This window comes from Acipenser ruthenus, chromosome 7 (genome assembly GCF_902713425.1).
Source record: "Acipenser ruthenus chromosome 7, fAciRut3.2 maternal haplotype, whole genome shotgun sequence".
Taxonomy (NCBI): Eukaryota; Metazoa; Chordata; class Actinopteri; order Acipenseriformes; family Acipenseridae; genus Acipenser; species Acipenser ruthenus.
Window position 1 is genome coordinate 38,673,980 of NC_081195.1, and position 20,635 is coordinate 38,694,614.

The 20,635-nt window shown below is 39.5% G+C and overlaps 1 protein-coding gene across 2 annotated transcripts in view; it reads left to right on the forward strand.

Moving 5' to 3' along the window:
• The window catches only part of LOC117416281 (cAMP-responsive element-binding protein-like 2), a 25,601-nt gene continuing 4,966 nt past the window's right edge, over nucleotides 1–20,635 (forward strand). The window contains exons 1-3 of one of the 2 annotated variants that reach the window (XR_004546522.3): nucleotides 1–395; nucleotides 3,401–3,598; nucleotides 16,226–16,373. Coding sequence is in view for 1 of the 2 variants with exons in the window: in XM_034027404.3 (XP_033883295.1) it covers nucleotides 381–395; nucleotides 3,401–3,598; nucleotides 16,226–16,373 (361 nt within the window). In the remaining variant the exon portion in view is untranslated. The remainder of the gene's footprint in view (nucleotides 396–3,400; nucleotides 3,599–16,225; nucleotides 16,374–20,635) is intronic. The other variant, XM_034027404.3, reaches the window with a different exon arrangement.

Sequence of the window (20,635 nt, forward strand, 5' to 3'; positions counted from 1 at the left end):
CATCTTCCACACAGCGCACTCATGAGGACATGCAGGGCGTTTTTCTGTGTCTGGTGGATGCAGTTTTTCACTGACGTTTTAAACAGGAAAACACATTTGGAACTTAAGAACTACAAATCCCAGCTTTGGAGGAATCATAGCAGGAAGCAGGTGACGAGAGGTAAACAATGAAGGATTGTTGTTTTTGAATAAGAATATTAAACCTTTTTACGCTGTGCGGATCTCTGATATAAACATATTTTACACATACTACATTGCTAGTCTCTGTGTGGTCAGTTATATTTTGTTACTATTTCAAAATAATTAACATTTCTGCTGTTGATTAAATGAGAATTTGCTGCCTGGCCTGGTTTAGATAATAATTGAAACTGGTCTCCAAAATGGATGACAACAAGGTAAGAAGAATGTATTTACTTTAGAACGTATAACATTGATATTCCACGTAGACTGTTGCTAGTAGTATAGTGCTGTACGGGTATATTACAGTACATTTGAATGTGCCGTTAAGCAAGGCGTTCTATGCAAAGTACAGTGTCAGCTGCTTGAGTTCTTATTTTGTAGGTGTCCTGGTGATAATATGTGGTAGGTTTCCGGTTTGGCATTTTACATGTAATTGTAAGTATATGTGCTTGTCCATTAAATATAATTCTAGCTTTGATGTAACTTATTTGAGGGTTAGTGTGTAGTCCGCAGTAGAACCTGCTTCCCAAAATAACTTAAGGTTAAGATCAAAAGTGCAAGTTAAGTATTGGGTAATCACTTATCTAAATCATGCATTATAAAAATAAAAATAACGTGTAAGAGTAACCTTAGTCAAAGAAGATAGGTACTGACCACATTGTAAAATTGACACAATGTCAGTTACATTAGAATAGTTACATTAGAATATATAACATGAGCCAAAAATTGACACAGAAGGGTTACTCTTTAAACAAATACAGATTTAAAACACACACACACACAAAATCACCTCGTTAAAACTAAAAGAATGCACAAACGACTTGTTTTGTGTCCACCTTGTACCATTTGTAATTAACTATGGTGTTGGGCTGTGCACAGACACTCTGCTTCAAAACATTAAAATTCCAGTAGAGTACATGTGTTTTTCTGTTAAAATACTCTTCCAAAATTTAAATTGATATTCGAATATTCATTATTTTGAATTAGCAGGAAAATTAAAGTATAATTTGTACTGCTCTGTGTTGCTATAAAATAAACCTGGTACCCCATCAAAACCTATAAACTTCAATCTGTTTTCCCTCTGTAGCTGCTGTCTGGAGAGCCTGTAATAGAATTTACCGTAAATAGTAATTGTGATGTTTAAAAGTGATTTTGCAATATTTAATTTTATTGCATTATCCAAAAATGAACGATTAATCATATATTTTGTTCAGACTACAGTATTATTTTTAGAAAAAAAGGATATGTTTATTACATTGGGAACTGTTAATACAGTAATCAGCACCATTTATTTTGGGACTTAAAAAAACATTGGACTAGGTCAACACTACCGTTGTTGTCAGTTTAACTGAAAGCTTAAATTCTTGGAAGAAAATGGTGAAAACAGAAAAATTCATGAAATACCAGTACAGCAACTTACAACGTAGTGGCGAAACGTATCCTGTCAGCGAGGCTTCAAAACGGAATTTGAACCCTCAGCTGTATACTGGGAAGCACAGACAGGTATTTAAACGGAATTTGAACCCTCAGCTGTATACTGGGAAGCACAGACAGGTATTTAAAGCGACACAAATACACAAAAACCATTTACTACGGTAAGCAAACAGACTTCCCAAAAACAAAAGAAAGTTTAGTGGCAAAACAAAAGTATTAAAAAAAACAAGGGACAGGAAATGTACCACCAGAAGTTCTCCATATGATTACAAGCTTATCATGCACACTTTGGTGTAGTTTATTACGTATTCTATTATCTATCATATTCTGTTTTAAGCACAAAAAATAATTGATGTTGATCTGTGTTATCACAGAATTAATCCTCATACGGTACAGTGCAGGCTAGTTAATACATTTTACTGCGTGGTTTGGTTGGATTTCTTTGTTTAATGTGCCGGTATTTTACATTTAAGACCCATGAGCGCCAAAAGATATGCAGGGTCATAAAATAAACCAGAATTTTTTTTTAAAGAACAAATGTGACTGCAGGAAATAAAACTCATACAGCATTTAAAAATGACTGAATCCAAATAGGAAGAGTAGCTGGGTATCTGTGTTTATTTTATAATGTTTCATGTAAAGTGCCATTAGAAGTAAGATTGAAGATATAGAGATTTATAATTTGTAAGTAATTAACCCAACACTTCCGGTTTCTTAACTGACGGAGCCAAGTGTTGTCACATTTAAGACCTTGGTATAAAAAAAAAAATTCTTCATGAATGTACTTTAAGTAGTGATATTTAACAATAAAAACATTATTTCTTCACTGATTAACCATTTTCGTATCATAAAACAAGTTACTATATGCCTTATTGTCCAATAGATTTAATGAATATTTGCATTTTCAATAATGTGTTGTGTAAATGCTTTTTTCAGGTTGCTTTAGCCTAGTTTATGACGCTGCGCTACATTTGTACAGTACACGTCCCTTACAGCCTATTCAGGATTAATATAAATATGTAATTTTCCTTCCGTTGGGGAAAATACTATGTTTGCTCATATTAATAATGACATCCTTAAAATGTGCAAAATGCACAGAATTGCCTCATAAATACTGTATATAAATGTATATTTTTGTTGATGTGTATATGTTGCTGACTACTGCAGTCATACATGTACAGTACTGCTGCAGTTGCTTTCCTTGACCACAAGCGTTAGAGTGGGGTGAAAGTACAGTGAAGATCAAGTGAAAGCTGCAGGAAAGTAGCATGGTTGTGATAGAGTGAGCTAGCGTGAATTCTGCTTTCACGTTGCATGTGCTGTGTTACGTATAATGTACAGCCATGGGCACAACAAAGTTCCGAGACTGATGATGGACAGGGTCCATTGGGTGTGTAATTTTCATGATACAGTGTTCTAATTTGTTTGAACAAACTGCACATACCCAGATTACATTTTTAAAACCTTAATATCTCCTTTAATATATATATTTTTTCACTTTGGATTGCCTTTTGGACAGTCTTTGCTGAATGACATGTTTATACATCTCACAGTTTTTTAACTATGGGTAGATGAAAAAAGATGGTCTGAAACATAGAAATTGAAGTAATTATTAGGCATCCTTTAACTAGAAAAATACACAACAGAGAGATAAGCCTTTTTCCGGTTTCAGAGACAATCTGGATGACTTGTTTACCAAATGTCATACTTCTCCTTTTAAATCCAAGTTAAGCATATCTCAGATTTCGTGTTTATAATGGGAGCTTTGACGCAACTTAACTTTCAGATGGTGGGAGGCAAAGTGAAGAAGCCAGGAAAGCGAGGTCGTAAACCAGCCAAAATCGACCTGAAGGCGAAATTAGAGAGGAGTCGTCAGAGTGCACGGGAATGCAGGGCAAGGAAGAAGCTACGCTACCAGTACCTGGAGGAACTGGTCTCCAGCAGAGAGAGAGCTATCTGCGCACTTCGAGAAGAGTTGGAAATGGTAAGTTCCTTCACAGAAAAAAAAATATTGGGATACTACCACCAATGTGACTGCTTTACCAGAATTAATTTGGACAGAATGCACTTGGAACACATATTACACCGTGGTCCTTATATAGTTCCATGGTACTGCAGGGGATTATCAGTGTGTATTGGTTTAAACTGTACCATTGTTGTCCAATAGAAATCACTGACTAGCCACAGGTGTGGCTACGGCAACACTGCTTTAGCCACATGCACTCATTTTAGTAGAAAATGCTGTATATACACTTACACAATACAGATAAATGCACTTCAGCATTGTACAAAAAAAAAAACTAGAATTTCTAGAGAGACTTCGTCTGCGTTGTAAATCGCGGCAGGTTAAAGTCAAGATCAAGCACACACAATATTTTGCTTATTCAGTATATAGAGACAGGTGAGAGCTATCGGCATGCACAAACAGAACAGTTCTACAGACAAAAATGTTATATATAACGCAAACCTGGGGCCCGCTTTGATAACACAGGGGCAAGCGCAAGCCCAACATCATTGCAGTAGTGCTGCAGGGAGTGGTCTGATCCAAAAAAAAAACAACATTTTAACTAACATCGAGCGGCTTTTCGCAAATCATTTTGCTAATACCGGGTACATTATATCAACTGAATTACCTTATTATATAAAACCTAGACAAAAAGCAATACAAAAATAATAAGATAATTGTCCTGATTGTAAAATAAAAAAAAAATGTTGAAAGCTGTCTGTTATTGATTCAGTATAAAGCGATTTTGCTAATAGTAGGGGCCCCCAAACTACATTATATTCAATAATACATACCTTATATGCCATTCCCATTAATGGGTGGTTTTAGAGTGAACTCAGGCACCTGCAAAAGAAATTGTTTTAAAATTAGAAAACAAAAATACTTGGATAGCCTACAAAAAATGTGTATATGTGATACAATGTCTATTATAGTACACAATTTATATCAATACTTAAAAAAAGGCAAGCCCTGGTCTGTCTTGCAGTAGCGGTAACTGGCGCGTCTCCCAGTGTTCCCTAAAAGCCTCATGTTCCCTGTGACAGGATAGTTTGTGTGGGTGACGTCAGACCAGGAAATGAATGGACACAAGGCAGTACGTGCGGGCAAATGAAACGCTGGCTACACTCAAGATTTATTAAATAACAGTTTTTAAATAATAAACAAAACAGCTCAATGGCCAAAATAACCAAACACAAACAAACGGAATACAAGCACCCTCAGGATGGTGGGAAAACAAGTTAGCAGCATGGATAGCAATTGCATTCCTCTCAGGTCTCTAACACCCTCCTCCCAACTTTGCGAAAGCTGATGTGCCTTTTATATATGCAGCCCTCTCCAAAATCAACAAATTATTGAATTAAAATGTGCAAATAAATCTGCGTGGCTGTCAGCTAATTTAATAATCATTTAGCTGATCAGCCACGCGTTCACAAGAGGTACTACAACACACAAAACAATAACATATAATGGCGGACGGCATTTCCGCCCGTCCTACATTTAAACAATAATAAGGGCTTTTCGCTGTCATATAATACAAAAATAAGGTGACCAGATTAAGTCCTGAAACGGGGCCAGTATGTAAATATTGTGAATAACTTCCAACATCCAAGCTAGGGGGAAGATCTCTAGTTTTTATTTTCACATTGGCAATGTTTGAACTAATATGATATTGAAAGTGAATGCAGAGACTCATGGTGATATATTTTGTAATGTCATTTCTACACAAGTATAGTAATTACATTACACAGTAACAATTCAATAATATCAAATTCCGAGATTTTATTTTATTGATGATTACTGCTGCAAATCTAGTCCCTTTTCTGCCCAAGAAACTGCATCTTCTCTCTTTGATTTCCACTTCCCATCTTGATTTCTATCGCTGTGCTATCCTCCTGTATGAAAACACTGCGGGCAGGATTTTCAAAAAACAGTGTTATAGTAACGAGAGCTTTAGTGGCAAGTGATTTTCAAACGAAATGTGTTAATTAAATCAATCCGTTAATGCTTTGAAATTGAGTCGATGAGGTCGTTAATAAATGCATTTCTCGTTAAAAAGCTTAATTGTCGCAGGTCACCTTCATCATTCTTATGCTCATGTAAACGCACTGAATGACTAGATAAGGGGAACTCGTTAATCAAAATGCATGTTAACGAGATCAAGAAAAATGAATGGAAGCAGAATGCACTGTTATGGAAACTACTAGCATACAGGGAGACGACTCTCCCATCAGCGAGCAGCAGCCAAATGGAAATAAAAAACAATGGGAATATAATTTGTAAACTTCATTTAAAATTGTGCATTTTGTCATGTAATGTACATTTATTTAGAACACTTCACATATAAAGTGCTGATATACGATTATCTGGAATGTGGGTAAAAATCAACTCTTTTTAATATGCATTTTGCAATCTTTTTTTGGTTAAAAAGAAAAATAAATACCGTAAGCCATCCTATGTATATTGGTTGGAATGTTGACATCTACTTTTGTCTGTATTTTAGTATGTATGATTTATAGGCTATATATAAATACGTTTGATGTGCCATTTGTGTTTGTAGTTGTTAGCTATATTCAACATGTATACTATGTATGTAACACTTCATTCCGATAGAACTCCCTACCCAATACACAATTTGTTTATAATTTATTGTTCAGTGAATCTTCTAATCATGCATTTTCTCTGGTACTGTGATTTCTGTTTGTTAATCTGAGAATTTCGTTTTTTTTTTTTTTTTTTCGGAAAACTAGGATCCCTGCTTATCATTGATTTGGTACTGAAAACCTGCATTGACAAGGCAGGAAATGTCATCATACAATTAACATGTTTTTAACAGGTTCCTTTGTGTTTTAATTGATACCTGTCAGCTTAAAACATGTTAAAAAGGAAATCTGGAAATAAAACTATTTGGAGAAACTTAAAGGGATCCCCAGTAATTTCAGCCCTGACATGTGCCTCTTTTGCTAAAGGACAAACATTTTTTATCAATGTGTTTTTCTTCTGTTAAACTAATAGCTGTGATAAAGTAAAATACTTATATAGCGATCACACCTATGCAACAGATAGCATATGAGTACTCCATTGTCTCTATTTTTTTCTTAAACTTTGCAGGATAAAATATACTTTTTCTATGATACATTTAACACAGAAATAAAAATAAGAGCTCACCAAAAAGAAAGGTAAAATGAAACAAGGACGTGGCTCTTTTTTGTAATTGTTTTAAACTATTTGTATAATATACAGTAGACCTACTCAACTATGAATGTACATTTTTTAAAGAAATTAAATTGGCACCAGGCGACCTGAAACTATTGTATTTCATTATTGCTAAAAACATGTATACATAAAGAAATAAGTAATGTTCTGAAACTTGTACAATATGTTTTATTTTTTTTATAAATTTAGTTGTTGCCAATTATTTTTTTATTATTTTCTCCCCAATTTGGAAATGGCCAATTATTTTTAGGCTCAGCTCACCGCTACCACCCTTGCGCTGACTCGGGAGGGCGAAGACAAACACATTTTGTGTTTTGTGTTATTCACGAACATACGTTTCTCAGGGGGTACCGGTGGAGCACTGAAAGTGAATATAGACTTATTTCAAAATATGTTTCCAAATACTTTTGTCATGTTTTACAGCCCCTCCTATTGTTGTGATGGGCTATTTTAATGCACAAACTTCAGTGCACTGCGTTGTAAACGTGGCACGGTAATGTGACATGACAGCGTTGATTTCCACAAGTGTCGCCTATCGCTACACACGAAGCAAAGTCTTTTGCATACGGATATACAAATATCATGGATGTAGAGAATAATTCCAACACAATACAAATGGTACCTGTATGAACCATTATTGTTAGACTACAGTAGTTTAACCACTTCACGCAACGAGGGTGATGATTCAGACGAGGATAGTTACCGCTTCGTTTTAGCAACAGTCAGTGTATAAACCCACCTGCAATTCTCTGTGATTGGTTGCAAATATGAACGTATGGTGCTGTACAACTGCTTTTAATTCTACTTGTCGTTCAACCTTCCCTTTAGTCATATCAAGTGGTGTACTGTAATAAGTTAGATATGGTAGTAATACAGCAGCCTGCATGAAAATACGATATTCTGTTACCAGCATGACAATGCTCTGGGGAAAAAAAAACGGGACAAAGTAAGCGTCCCAAGAAAGCTTCTGGAGACACTAGGACCAGTATTCCAAAAGTGTGACTGTCCCGTCCAAAACAGGACGTCTGCACCTTATACATAAATCATAATAATAATACAACACGCACATATATAGAGGCAGGGCACCTTGTCACATTCCCTAAAAGCTTGTGTCCTCTGGAAGGTCAATACGACATTCATTTCGTATTGTAATATTGTGAAAAATACAACATGGACACATAATAATCGCTGACCTTTGAAACATTTTTTAAACTTTTTTTATCATTCCAAATGTACGCTCAATGACAGATTGAGCAGAGGTGGTGTCTTGATATATACCTGTATTCAGCAGGAATACTTGGGTTGCAAAACGGTAAGCCACAAATACATTGCCCTGCACACTTCACTAAAGCGGCAGTAACTTCATATACTGCACCGCTTATAGCTGTCTCAAAGGAACCAGCCGTGACCTTTAACCCTTTGTGGTCGTATGTCGGACCTGGTCCGACATCGTTATTTTCCCTTTCCGGTCCAATGTCGGACCCTGTCCGACATTATCAAAAAGACGCAAAAAACTTTTTTCTCCGGAAAAAGTGGAGAAAACCATTCAATGGCCAAGTGAGACCGATAGGAGCCGAGAGAAGCCGGAAAAAAAAGGGAAAAAGGGGGGGCATATCTCATGAACACTGATAGACCCGACACCACATAAACAAACAAGATAGCTGCTTCCGCATCCAGCGCTCAAAGAACATCACACACATTTGCAGAGCTTTTTTTAGATGTTATAGTAATAAAATAACGACTTGGATCGCATTATTGAGGAGTTTGGTGATAAAACGAGTGGTCAGGAGATGATTTATAGGTATGTACTACTATTACGAGGTATGTAAAAAATATAGCGAACAAGGGGTGGGGCGGGGCTGGGGATGCAGTACTGAGTGTCCTGTTGATATGCAGTGCCTTTTAAACCTGTTTTACTGTGAAAAAAAATACTTTTAAACAGTGCGTCTAAAATAAACTGCGCATGTGAAAATAAATTGGACCTGACACGCACTGAATAAATGGACCACAAAGGGTTAATCTGTCTTTCCAGATCTGCCTACAATAACTGGCAGATACCGGCTATAATTTGCTTGTTAGTCAGTGCGATGTATGCATTCGCTGTCTGATAGGCGTAAAAAAGAGACGCAGGTTCGGAAAACTCTTATTTTGATATCTCCTTCTTCTGTCCCTTCAATGCAAAAATTAATTGCATGTATATTGTGCTCTACAGCCTGTTGTTTATGACCTGCAGTGGCCTTGTGTCCTGCATGAAGCCAGCGCCTTGAGTTTCTCCTTCCCAGGTATCAAGTAACATAAGTTGACTGACTTGTGCTCTCCTCACAAGCGGCTCTACAGGGCGCTCTGTATCCCTTACACCTGCACAGCGCTCTTCCCCATCACCCTCTGGTAGAGAGATGGCTGTGTCCTCACCCCATGGGAGTCAGCAGAGCTTCTACCGCTGATAAAGCGGGTCACTGCAGACTTGCAAATGCCACTCTGTCGGACAGCAGTGCAGAGAATAGCCGCCTGTTTGGAGCCTGTTTTTCAGCTTAACAGAGCGCTCACGGTAGTAACGTTCCAGAAACCTCTGGGCTTGATGGATGAAGCTTCCCAGACTCTTCCTTTGGGCCTCCTGCTCAGGCGCCCTCTGCAGGCTTGGTTCAACAGCAGGGTTTTTCAGCCCGCGTTGAACCGCAAGCACCGGTTGACATACAGCCCGTGGGCTGGATCCGGCGCCCGGAGCGATGTCATCCGGCCCACAGAATATTGAGGGATATCATTTTTTATTCAATATAAACCTCTACTCTCCCTTATTTGCCGGGGCTCTCCAGTTTTTTGGACACTTCTCTCCCGGACAACTTCTGGGAGAGATTTTCTCCCGTATTTTGCTCAAGAATCTACTGTTAAACCTGTTAAATGTCAGCAAAAGTAATGTACAGTCTGTGGTCACTGCAGGGTTTAGGACCAAGGGGAGCCCTGTGGCAGGCATGCATTCAGTGCACAAGGCAAGTTCACATACTTGACTATCTACGATGGCTTTGTGTGCAAGAAGCCCTCCTAGAAAATAAACAAAAATATTGATGCAAATGTCAAGCTTCTTGGACAACAACATTCTCACATAATCTGAAGCAATGCTGGAAAAGGCATAATTTCTGTAAATTATGCAGGACTGATTTTAACGGTGGGAGCAAGAATGAGCAATCACAAAAACACCTAAAAGCCAGTGACGCTCAGAAAACCAGCGCTTCAGTTAATAACTTTTGTTGCCAAAGGAAAAACGGAGATCAAGATTTCCATTACATGAGAGTAGGTGTTAAAACTTCATGCTGATATTGCACTCCACTCTCGCCAAGGTAAGCGCCAACTAAGACATTATTATTATTATTATTATTATTATTATTATTATTATTATTATTATTATTTATTTCTTAGCAGACGCCCTTAACCAGGGCGACTTACAATTGTTACAAGATATCACATTATACATTATTTCACATTATACAGATATCACATTATTTTACATACAATTCCCCATTTATACAGTTGGGTTTTTACTGGAGCAATCTAGGTAAAGTACCTTGCTCAAGGGTACAACAGCAGTGTCCCCCACTGGGGATTGAACCCACAACCCTCCGGTCAAGAGTCCAGAGCCCTAACCACTACTCCACACTGCTGCCCCATAGCTTCTTTTACTGTAAACTAATGTGATCCATCTGCGTTTCCTTCCATCTGATGATGTAGATATCCTTCTGCCTGGTGTTGATGGCTGAAGTGTAATGCTGGCTCCAGGGATCATCCTATTTTGCCTCCATGGTGCATCAGCACACACAACGACTGCAATGCTGGCTCTAGGGATCAACCACAGTGCAGCCTCCCTAGCACATCAGCATGACAACTGTCTGGACTGAGCTGAGTAGGGTATTTCTCTGGGGTCTTCAAGTGGGCACCTTGGTGTTTAGTTGACTAGCCCACGAGACCTTAAGAGGGCTTGACAGTGATTCTGACAATATCAGGTCGAAGGTGGCAATCTCAGCTGGAAAAATAAGCCGTTGTCCAACATCTGCCAGCATTTTCCAGTCTCTAGCAGTTTTCAGTTGTCTTAGATGAGTTTTGGTTTTAATACCTTTTCTTGGAGGTTGCTCCCCTGGACGGAGGAATGTTGTGGCAAGCTGTTGGTCATGCTGCACTTGTCTTCCAATGCTAAAACCAAACATCGCAGCACCTGGTCATGACGCCAAGTAAACCGTCCTTGGCTAAGACACACCTTACATCCTGTCAAAATGTGTCAGAATGTAGCTATAACACATTAATGTTCTGTGGTGATGGGAGAGCATCATATATTGACCTGATAAGGAAACTGATCCTGCTCTATTTCTATTGTCTTGCGTTTTTCCAGTCTCCCATCTCATCCATTTTCCCTGCTTGACCTGGGAAACTTCCTTTACGCACCTCATCCTCTTTTGCACCTTGTTGACTACCAGCTTCCTCCGTTGAGCTGGGGCTGCTTTGTGCCATGTAGGAGGAGCTGTACTGAGACCAAGGCCTCCTCTTCCATGCTGTACTTGCCCCATGATACCACTGATACGAAGGGCAGCCTTTGCAGCTTCCTTTGCTGCCCACTTTTTTCCAGTTTTCAACACAGGTGCTGTCTCCCTCACACATTCGTCATGTGACTCTACCAATGTCATTTCCAATTGAACCTTGGTGCACTTAAGCTCCTTGGTTAGAGCTGAGACTGGCAGCTGCAGTATCATACAGTCCTGCTCTGTTGAGGCAGCGTGGAACGCCTAACCATTTCCTGACGTATGAACTGATTAACGCTTCCTGCTTCTCTACTGTTGTCAAGGAAACCTCATACAAAGTAGACAGAAGTCTTGGCAGTAGACCGAACTGAAAGCACCAGAGTTTGGTTTGACCGGTAAAGTGCTGCTGTCTGTGCACTGCTTGTTGTCTCGCTTCTCCCACATGAACTGTGTCCTTTAGGTCCCCATCATACCATCTCACAAGACTTTTCACTGTTGGTAATGCCTCACCATTAATGTAGAACTTATCCACTACTTTACTTTTAATTATAGAGATTCTCCTGGAATTAGTGGGCTTGAATTGCATTCGTGCCCATTCAATGTTATTGATTAGTTTGCACAATAACCAGTTAGTGCAGGCTACTGTTGTACATGATTGTCATGTCATCCATGTATGCTCGAATTGGTGGCAGTCGCATTCCAGAAGCCAAGCGTTCTCCTCCCACTACCCATATTGACGCCCCAATAATTACTTCCATTGCCATGGTAAAAGCCAATGGAGAAATGGTGCATCCTGCCATTATTCCAATTTCTAGACATTGCCATGTAGTGGTGAATTCTGATGTTGAAAAACAAAGTTGCAAATCTCCGAAGTAGGCATTCACTAAGTTTGTTATTGTCCTTGATACACTGAAAAAATCAAATGCTGCCCAATGAAGCTCATGTCGTACTGAACCGTATGCATTAGCTAAATCCCGGAATGTCACCTCTCCTTTTTAGCTGTTTGAATTTGCTGCCAGATCACACTGATGTGCTCTAAGCATCCTGGGAAACCTTGAATACCGGCTTTGTGTACTAAAGTGTCAATGAAGCAGTTCTTCAATAGGTAAGCTGACAATCTCTGAGCGCAATGCTGAAGAAAATCTTGTCTTCCATGTTTAACAGGGAAATAGGGTGAAACTGACCAATACTCGTAGAATCTTTTTCTTTGGGTATAAAGACCCCTCCTGCTCAGTGCACCAGTTGGTATTCTGGTGGATTGGTAGGTGGGATGTCTGAAGAAATCGACATAGGCGCCTGCCTTTTTGAATCTGTGTGCGTTTCCTCGAGATATCTCTCCAGTTCAGATTTAGTTGCTTTTAGTGTGCTATTTTTCTCCCTGATGAATAACTTCTTTACAAATTTGAATGGGTCTTTATAAAAGTTAGTTCTCGCGCACTCCTTCTTTTTGCAGTGTTTCCGTAGGCGCTCAGCTGTGCTCAATGTTGCAAGCTTATCTTTTATGACCTTTTGTAACAGTTGAGTGCCTCTTTCTGACTTTGTTCTGCTCTCCTCCATTCCTTCCTCAGCTGCCTCCTTTTCTAACTAAGCTCTCAATCTCCTGCTGTCGTCTACACTTTACAGGAATAGTTTGTACTTTCTCCTTTTTTCAACTCCAAACCTCTCACTTCCATATGCATAGATGGTATCCCCAAATTTATCCAGCTTATTTTCGACTGTTCCACCTAACCTTTCCAACGCAAAACAGAGATCTGTGTTTACTGTGTCACACGCTGTTTTCTCAGAAGCTCTTGGCCATTTAACTCCAGGCTTGTGCCCGTTGAGGTTCTTTTCTCTCTTACGCTGGTTCATCTAACCATAAGGATCATTAGGTTCACCACTAGTTGTGTTTATGCAAGTCCTCCTCTCATCTATGACAGGGGTGCTGATATCCACAGTTTGTGATATCCAAACTGTGGTTTGTTTCCTGACGCTAGATTTCATTCGACTGACTTGACTGACTTTGTAGAAAGTACTGATCAATGCAGGCCCTTGTCCCTTCTCCCTTAAGCATTTCGTTCTCCCTTGATGAATCTTGAAACCCTTAACCATTGTAACTTTGCTCCACCACAGACACAAACCTGGAGCTCCATGTCTTTTCTAACTGCAGAGACCTTTACATGCTGTGACTATTTCAGCAAATCTGTAGTAGACATGTTCCCAGACTCACAAATTTGTTAATCTGCGGAAAAGTCTAAAAGTCACACAAATAGTGAACGGCGTTTCTATTACAATTTCAGCATCAACATTGCCTTCGAAATTCGGATTGATTGATAATATGTGTTTATATACGCTACTAGTGTGTTCATTTGAAATAGAAGGTAGTTGACAATGAAATGTTACTGACAGTCGTATTATTGATTCACCACACCGTATTTGCTCGAACAAAAGTCGACCTTGTGTAAAGGGCGGACGAAAAGCTGTCCGCCATCACTGTTACTATTTGTATTTTTGTACTCGTGAGACTGCGTGACTGTCAGCTAGTAATTATTTAATTAGCTGATCATGCAGATTTATTAAACTCGTGCAAACTATGGCAGAGGGGTTAACAAGATAATTAAGAGCCAGCTGATCCCTCGGTCATAATATAAAAGACCTGCAGCTTCCATGTGAGGAGTGTGTACAGGCGGAATGAAGCGTGAGCTGTGAAAACTATTGCTACGGGAAATTGCTACGTATGCTGGTTTTGCAACAAGCATACTATTTGCTGCTATTTGTGTTCCGTGTTTGTTTATTTTGGCCCATGTGCCGTGTATTTTGAGTGTTTTGTGTTTAAATCTTTTATTTGTAAATTAAACTCGCGAATCAGCACTTTCATTACCGCAGTCTGTTGTCTTGTCCACTGTCTTCCGGGTTTGACGTCATCACCCAAGCCATCCTGCCAGAAGCATACAATAGTATTATTTTAGTATACAAACCCCATGCCCACTTCCTTCCTAGCACACACGGAAGTATGTATTTCAATGGAATGTGGGGGGCGGGGTGGTCTGGCTGTAATTCAGTGAAACTGTGTCTGTGTTTTACGTGACAGCTCCTGGATGTAAACAAACCTGGGTTTCGTTTTTATATATATATATATATATATATAGACAATGTCACAGAATCGTGTTTGCCAAATCTTGAGATGTTTACATTTTGATTTGATAGAAATTAGAAGCATTTGCTCTGGCAATGAGGGCAACAAGGATTTGCCCACAACAATGGAGGTGCAGCTGTTTCCCACATAAGCACTATGCTGCAGGGTCATACAATAGAAAAGGTAATGTTGTTGTTGTTGTTGTTGTTGTTGTTGTTGTTGTTGTTGTTATTATTATTCTGCCCCTCCGTAGCGTTCATGCTGCCGCCTGTCATCGTAATCAGTAAATATAGGCTCTTATTATAAATTATAGATCAGTTCATATGTTTGCTCGTGTGTTAGTCGACCCCCACCCCCCAACTTCAGGATTGTGTTTTGGGTTTGAATTTCTCGACTTATACTCGAGTAAATACGGTAGGTGCCGTAGTGCAACCTTTAGGTTTGTTGTGTGAGGAAAGTGACAACGATTGCTTGCCGTGGTTTGCTTCATAGTGTCTTTTTAATCTTGTATTCTTTCACAACAGCCACATGTTGCTTACAAATTAAGCACGTTACCTTTCCATTCATGTCCACAAAGGAATGCGAAATTGCCCATTTCTCTTGAAACACACAGCACTCTTGGTCCACCTTTCTCTTCACGGATAAAGACATGATGACACTTGTCACTGCAGAACTTACAAACCAGAGCTAAAAACATTTTTTTGTGGTGTCACTGGTGCCATATCGAACTAGCTGACACACTGCCATCTCACCCACATGGGCGGCGATTGATAGCAATCGCAGCAATGTGACAATTTGTGTTGCTCATGCGAAGGAACTCGCTCAGTGGCATGTTTGCATACGTGTTCAAAGAGGTGATGGTGAGTGAAATAATCAAACTGTGCTGTTTAGGGGAATGTAAATATGCTATTTTATGATAAATGTTGGTAAATACGATAATTTTGAGGTTTTGAGTTCGTCTTTGTAATTTTATAACTGTCACTTGGCCCGCGCCAATGTAGACATGTGTGGTGCATTGATCACGTCAATTAAACGGTGAATGATTGATGCCTAAACTGGCCAATAGGATTTCTCCATGTTTTTCAGTCTGGAATCCAGTAAGTCAAATAAACAAACTGAAGAGTTTTATATTTTGGATCGTGGTTTGATTTGAGCAAATCCTGATGGCTACAACATTTACCAGACCCACAGGAGATATTTTTGTCAAATTTAATTTTATTTTCAACAGTTATTTTCACGACTGTTCAATCGCTATTGATTGCTGTATACTGTCCCAGGCTATGCTGTACCATCTGCAGTAATAATAATATTATAAAATTTTAGGACGTGTAGGGGGATTTAGTCTTTCGAAATTATATTTTGAATTTAGTTTTTGTCTACATTTAAAAATATGTATAGTTTACATATTGACCCGACAATGTTCTGTTTTAAATGTTGTTGTTGTTATTATTATTATTATTATTATTATTATTATTATTATTATTATTATTATTATTATTATTATTATTTATAAGTACAAATGTTGATGCAGCCATGACAGAAACATACTAACTCCTATGGAGATGAGCAACAAGAAAAGCAAAAAACTTTAGTCGGAGATAACACCTTGGCTGGGACTACAATCCCACAATTTACTGCAATGATGACACATTTCTAAGGACACTTGAAATATCTAGTTGTCAATCATGGGTTTTAGATATGGATGTTAAGTACATAAAATCTATTTCTGCACACCATGGAACATTAGTAATTTAATCTCTGTTTTTATTTCAGTACAAGCAGTGGTGCGCTGCAATGGATCAGGGTAAGATCCCATCAGAAATCAAGGCATTGCTGACAGGGGACGAGCATAACAAAACACCACAAAGCACAAGCAAGCCACCCAAAAATGGAAAGAATAATGGAAACAGCAATGGTCTATGTAAGTATTCATTTTGCTTCAGTAAATCCCTAATACTTGCTACACAGTTGAATATGTGTTTAAATGCACTGGGCCACATGCATAACAATTACCATCGGCTTCATCCTGGCAGTAATTGTGTTTAATGAGTATTTTTTCTGTTGATTCATAAATGGAATTTACTGTCATAAAAATATCAGGATCTTGACCTTATTATAACGTGCCATTGGAGACCGATTTTCTCATTAGGATATTTTTCATCTGATTCATAGCTGTGTATGTAAGAAATAACCCACGACAGGGTCTGCGGTAAGACAATTCTTACTACATGCCCTGGGTGCGTTACCTTCAACCACCCAGGAAGTGTGATAAGAATTATCTTACCACACACCCTGGAGTGGGTTATTTCGCTTATAAAATGGCTACATTTTTTTAAAAAAAATAATTACACTATCTTTTTTAAGGAAAAAATGTGAAATGTTTTATCTTTCCACTGAAAAAAATAGTCCCTGAAATACATATATTTTGTACTTTTTTTATTTGCCATAAACATTACATTTAACATTCCCATTTATACACTTGTCCCGCATTATACCGCCCCCCTTTATAACACCACCCTCGGATTCCGCCAGCTAGTCTCTCTGAACAAATGTCACCAATATAAAAACAGTGCTATTTTTACCCGTTATATCGCCACCCCACTGTCCGCCATCCGCCAACTTCCCAAACCATGCAAACGTAAATATAAGTATTGTAGTTTCCCTCATTGTAGTGCCAGTGAAATAATCATGGTCAATTAAAACAACAAAGTTTTGCAGTTAACCTTTAACTCGCTTTCCTAATTCGTTGTTAACTGAACATTCATACCAATACCATCAACACTCCCGCTCCAAAGCAAAACAGTAAATGTTTTCTCGCGTAAGTGAGGCATACTGTTAATCGAAGGACAATCGGAGACATTCTAATGGATAAAAACAAATGGCTTACCTTGATGGAACAGGTCGATTTGTTTAACCTGAAAAAGGCTTAACACAGTCTAAAATAAGTGACTTTTATAAACCGCAGTAAAAAAAAAAGTACGGTGTGTTTGTTTACGTGCAGGTTTTGCACAAACGAAGGCTGACTTAAACTAAAGCATCAGTTTTGTAGATAGCAGAATAGTGGTTTTTTTTTTTTTTTTTTTACTTTCCATTTAAAAAAAGCCTGTACATATTCAACATTTTTTTAATTGCATAAAAAGAATGCTGTTGAGCTTAAATTGCTTTGTGAAATAAATAGATGGCATCGTTCAATGGGGGATAGTATTCAGCAGGCTTACAGTCGTGCCACAAACAGTAAAGTTCAAATGACCAGTACAGTAAAATAAATAAATTTTGTATGCTTTGTTTTTATGGAATTGTCGTTTGAGTGACACTAAATGAGTGTTTATTTATATATATATAGTATAAACTGTTCCTCAAAAGTAACCATGTATGTTTCATAAAGATGGGAAAAGATGATACTGTAATTGTATAACTAAAAAAAGAAACTTTTGAATTTATTGCAAACATAGAAGGTTTGTGTGTGTGTGTGTGTGTGTGTGTGTGTGTGTGTGTGTGTGTGTGTGTGTGTGTTTTTACCCTCACTATAACGCCACCCTCGCTTATTGCCCGTTTTTGCCCATGGCCCTTACCAGGCAGTATAAAGAGGGTTGACTTTAGTAATTTTCGACATAAAATGGCATTTGGGAATTGAAAGCAGACTGATTTCCCACATCTGAGGGGGGATTCACGGAATAGCCAATGCACTGGCACTTGACATCAAGGGAGGAGCTTCCGAGTGGTTTTTTGTGTGTGCAGGAAATGATCTTACTCAGGTTTTGCGGTCTTCAAGAGAAGCTGATCAATAATTTCAGAGGCTGTTTTCACATCGATGGCCGGTAACTGGCATAATTTCCCTAGATTGTAAACCAGCATTCGATGATTTACCCGACAATGTTTTCAACTTATTTCAGTGGATTTGCTGGACATGACATAGGATTCTGTATGACAACTGTTATACAAGGGCAACTTAAAATTGTTACAAAATATCACAGTACAAAGTGTCACATTATAAAATATCACATTACAGAATATCATAATACAGATAAGAGCAGTTATGAAAGTACAATAAGATCAAATTCAAGTAAGAGCAAAATAAAGAATACAGTAAATTATAGACAAGAGCAAGTTTGACTAAGAGCAATTAAAACGTATAGTAAATATTTGCTTATATGAGTAAAGTCCAGTAAGAACACGGAGTAAGTATGATAAATGGATGAGAATGATTTAAAATAAGTTCAGTGCACGTACACGCTGATGCAAATACTGGTACAGTTTGGGTGCCATATAGTCCAGTATGGTCGAGAGTTGTAATGTTTACAGATGCGGTCTGACCAGGTGTGTTTTGAGGAGGCCTGATATCCGTGGGTAGGTCGTTCCACCACTGAGGGGCAAGGGTGGAGAAGGAGCAGGCTCTGGAGGCGGGGGAGCGGAGGGGTTGTACAGCTAGTCTGCCGGAGGTGGAGGAGCGGAGGGGGCGAGAGGGGGTGTGGGGAGAAACGATAGTCTGGAGATAGGAGGAAACAGAAAGGTTAAGACCATGATAGACGAGTACAAGAGTTTTGAATTGGAGAGCAGCGATAGGGAGCCAGTGCAGAGAATGGAGCAGCGGTGTAGCCTGGGAGAAACAAGGAAGGGAAAAGACAAGGCTAGCAGCAGAGTTTTGGATGAGCTGGAGCGGACGGGTAGCAGAGGCAGCAAGGCCAGCCAGGATGGAGTTGCAGTAGTCAAGGTGTGCCAGTACCAGGGCCTAAACTAGGATCTGCATGGAGTAGTCGGTGAGGAAGGGGCGAATTCTACATATGTTGCTGAGGAAGATATGGGCATCATCAGTTTAGAAGTGATACGAGAAGCCATGGGAGGAGATGAGGGAACCCAGGGAGCGGGTGTAGTGAGAAAACAGGAGGGGTCCCAGGACTGAGCCTTGGGGGGCACATGTCCAAAGAGAGCAAGAGGCAGAGGGTGAGCCAGGACACCCGGTACGTGAACTCGGAGAGGCATGAGGAGAATCAGGCAAGCGCAGTGCCGGAGAGTCCCAGGTCAGCAAGGGAGGACAGGAGAATAGAGTGGTCAACTGTGTCAAAGGCAGCAGACAGGTCAAGGAAAATAAGGACAGAGGAGAGGGAGGCGGCACAAGCAGAGAGGAGAGAGTTTGTGACGGAGGGAAGAGCAGTTTCAGTGGTGTGTGCTGAGCAAAAACCAGACTGAAGGGGGTCGAGCAGAGAATTTGTTGCCAAGAAAACGGAGAGCTTGCGGTGTACCGCTCGCTCAAAGGTTTTAGAGAGGAATGGAAGGAGGGAGACAGGGTGCTAGTTCTGGAGGGATGAGGGATACAGGGAGGGTTTTTTTAAGATGGGGGTGATGCAGGCTTGTTTGAAGGCAGAGGGGAAACAGACAGAGAGCAGAGAGGTGTTGAGGAGAGAGGAAATAAAAGGGAATAGAGCAGGGGCAGCAGCCTGGAAGAGGTGAGTGGGGAGGGCGTCCAGAGCACACGTGGTGGGTTTATGGCTCTGGAGCAGAGATCGGCGTTCAAGAGGGGTGAAAAGGAGGAGAAGGAGAGTAGAATAGTAGGGGTTGCAGAGGACAGGGTATGGGTGGGGAGGGAGGCGAGGTAGTGAAGAGTTTGCGGATGTCTGCAATGTACAGTGCCGTGAAAAAGTATTTGCCCCCTGTCTGATTTTCTGCATTTTTGCACATTTTTCACATTGTATTTGGTCAGATTTTTTTGTGGGTTGTAATAGTATATATAGTCTGAGAGAGAAAATTAGTTTGATGCTTCTTTCATTTGTTTGGTGTGCAATCTTAAGGTGTGAAAAAGTTATTGCCCCCCCCAGTCAACTCAACCCAATTAAAGGGATAATTAGGGTCAGCTGTTTGAGTACTTTGGTTAACAACCAGGCCTGATTTGGGCCAGCCCTGCCCAATATAAATCTGACTAACTTTGGCACTTACCATCAGAGTGAAGTTGTCACATCATGCCACGAACAAAATAAATTCCTGAAGACCTCTGGAAAAAAGTTGTTGATGCCTATCAGTCTGGAAAGGGTTACAAAGCCATTTCTAAGGCTCTGGGGCTCCACCGAACCACAGTCAGAGCCATATTGTCCAAATGGAGAAAGTTTGGGACAGTAGCGAATCTTCCCAGGAGTGGCCGTCCTGCCAAAATCTCTCCAAGAGCAAGGCGTAAAATCATCCAGGAAGTCA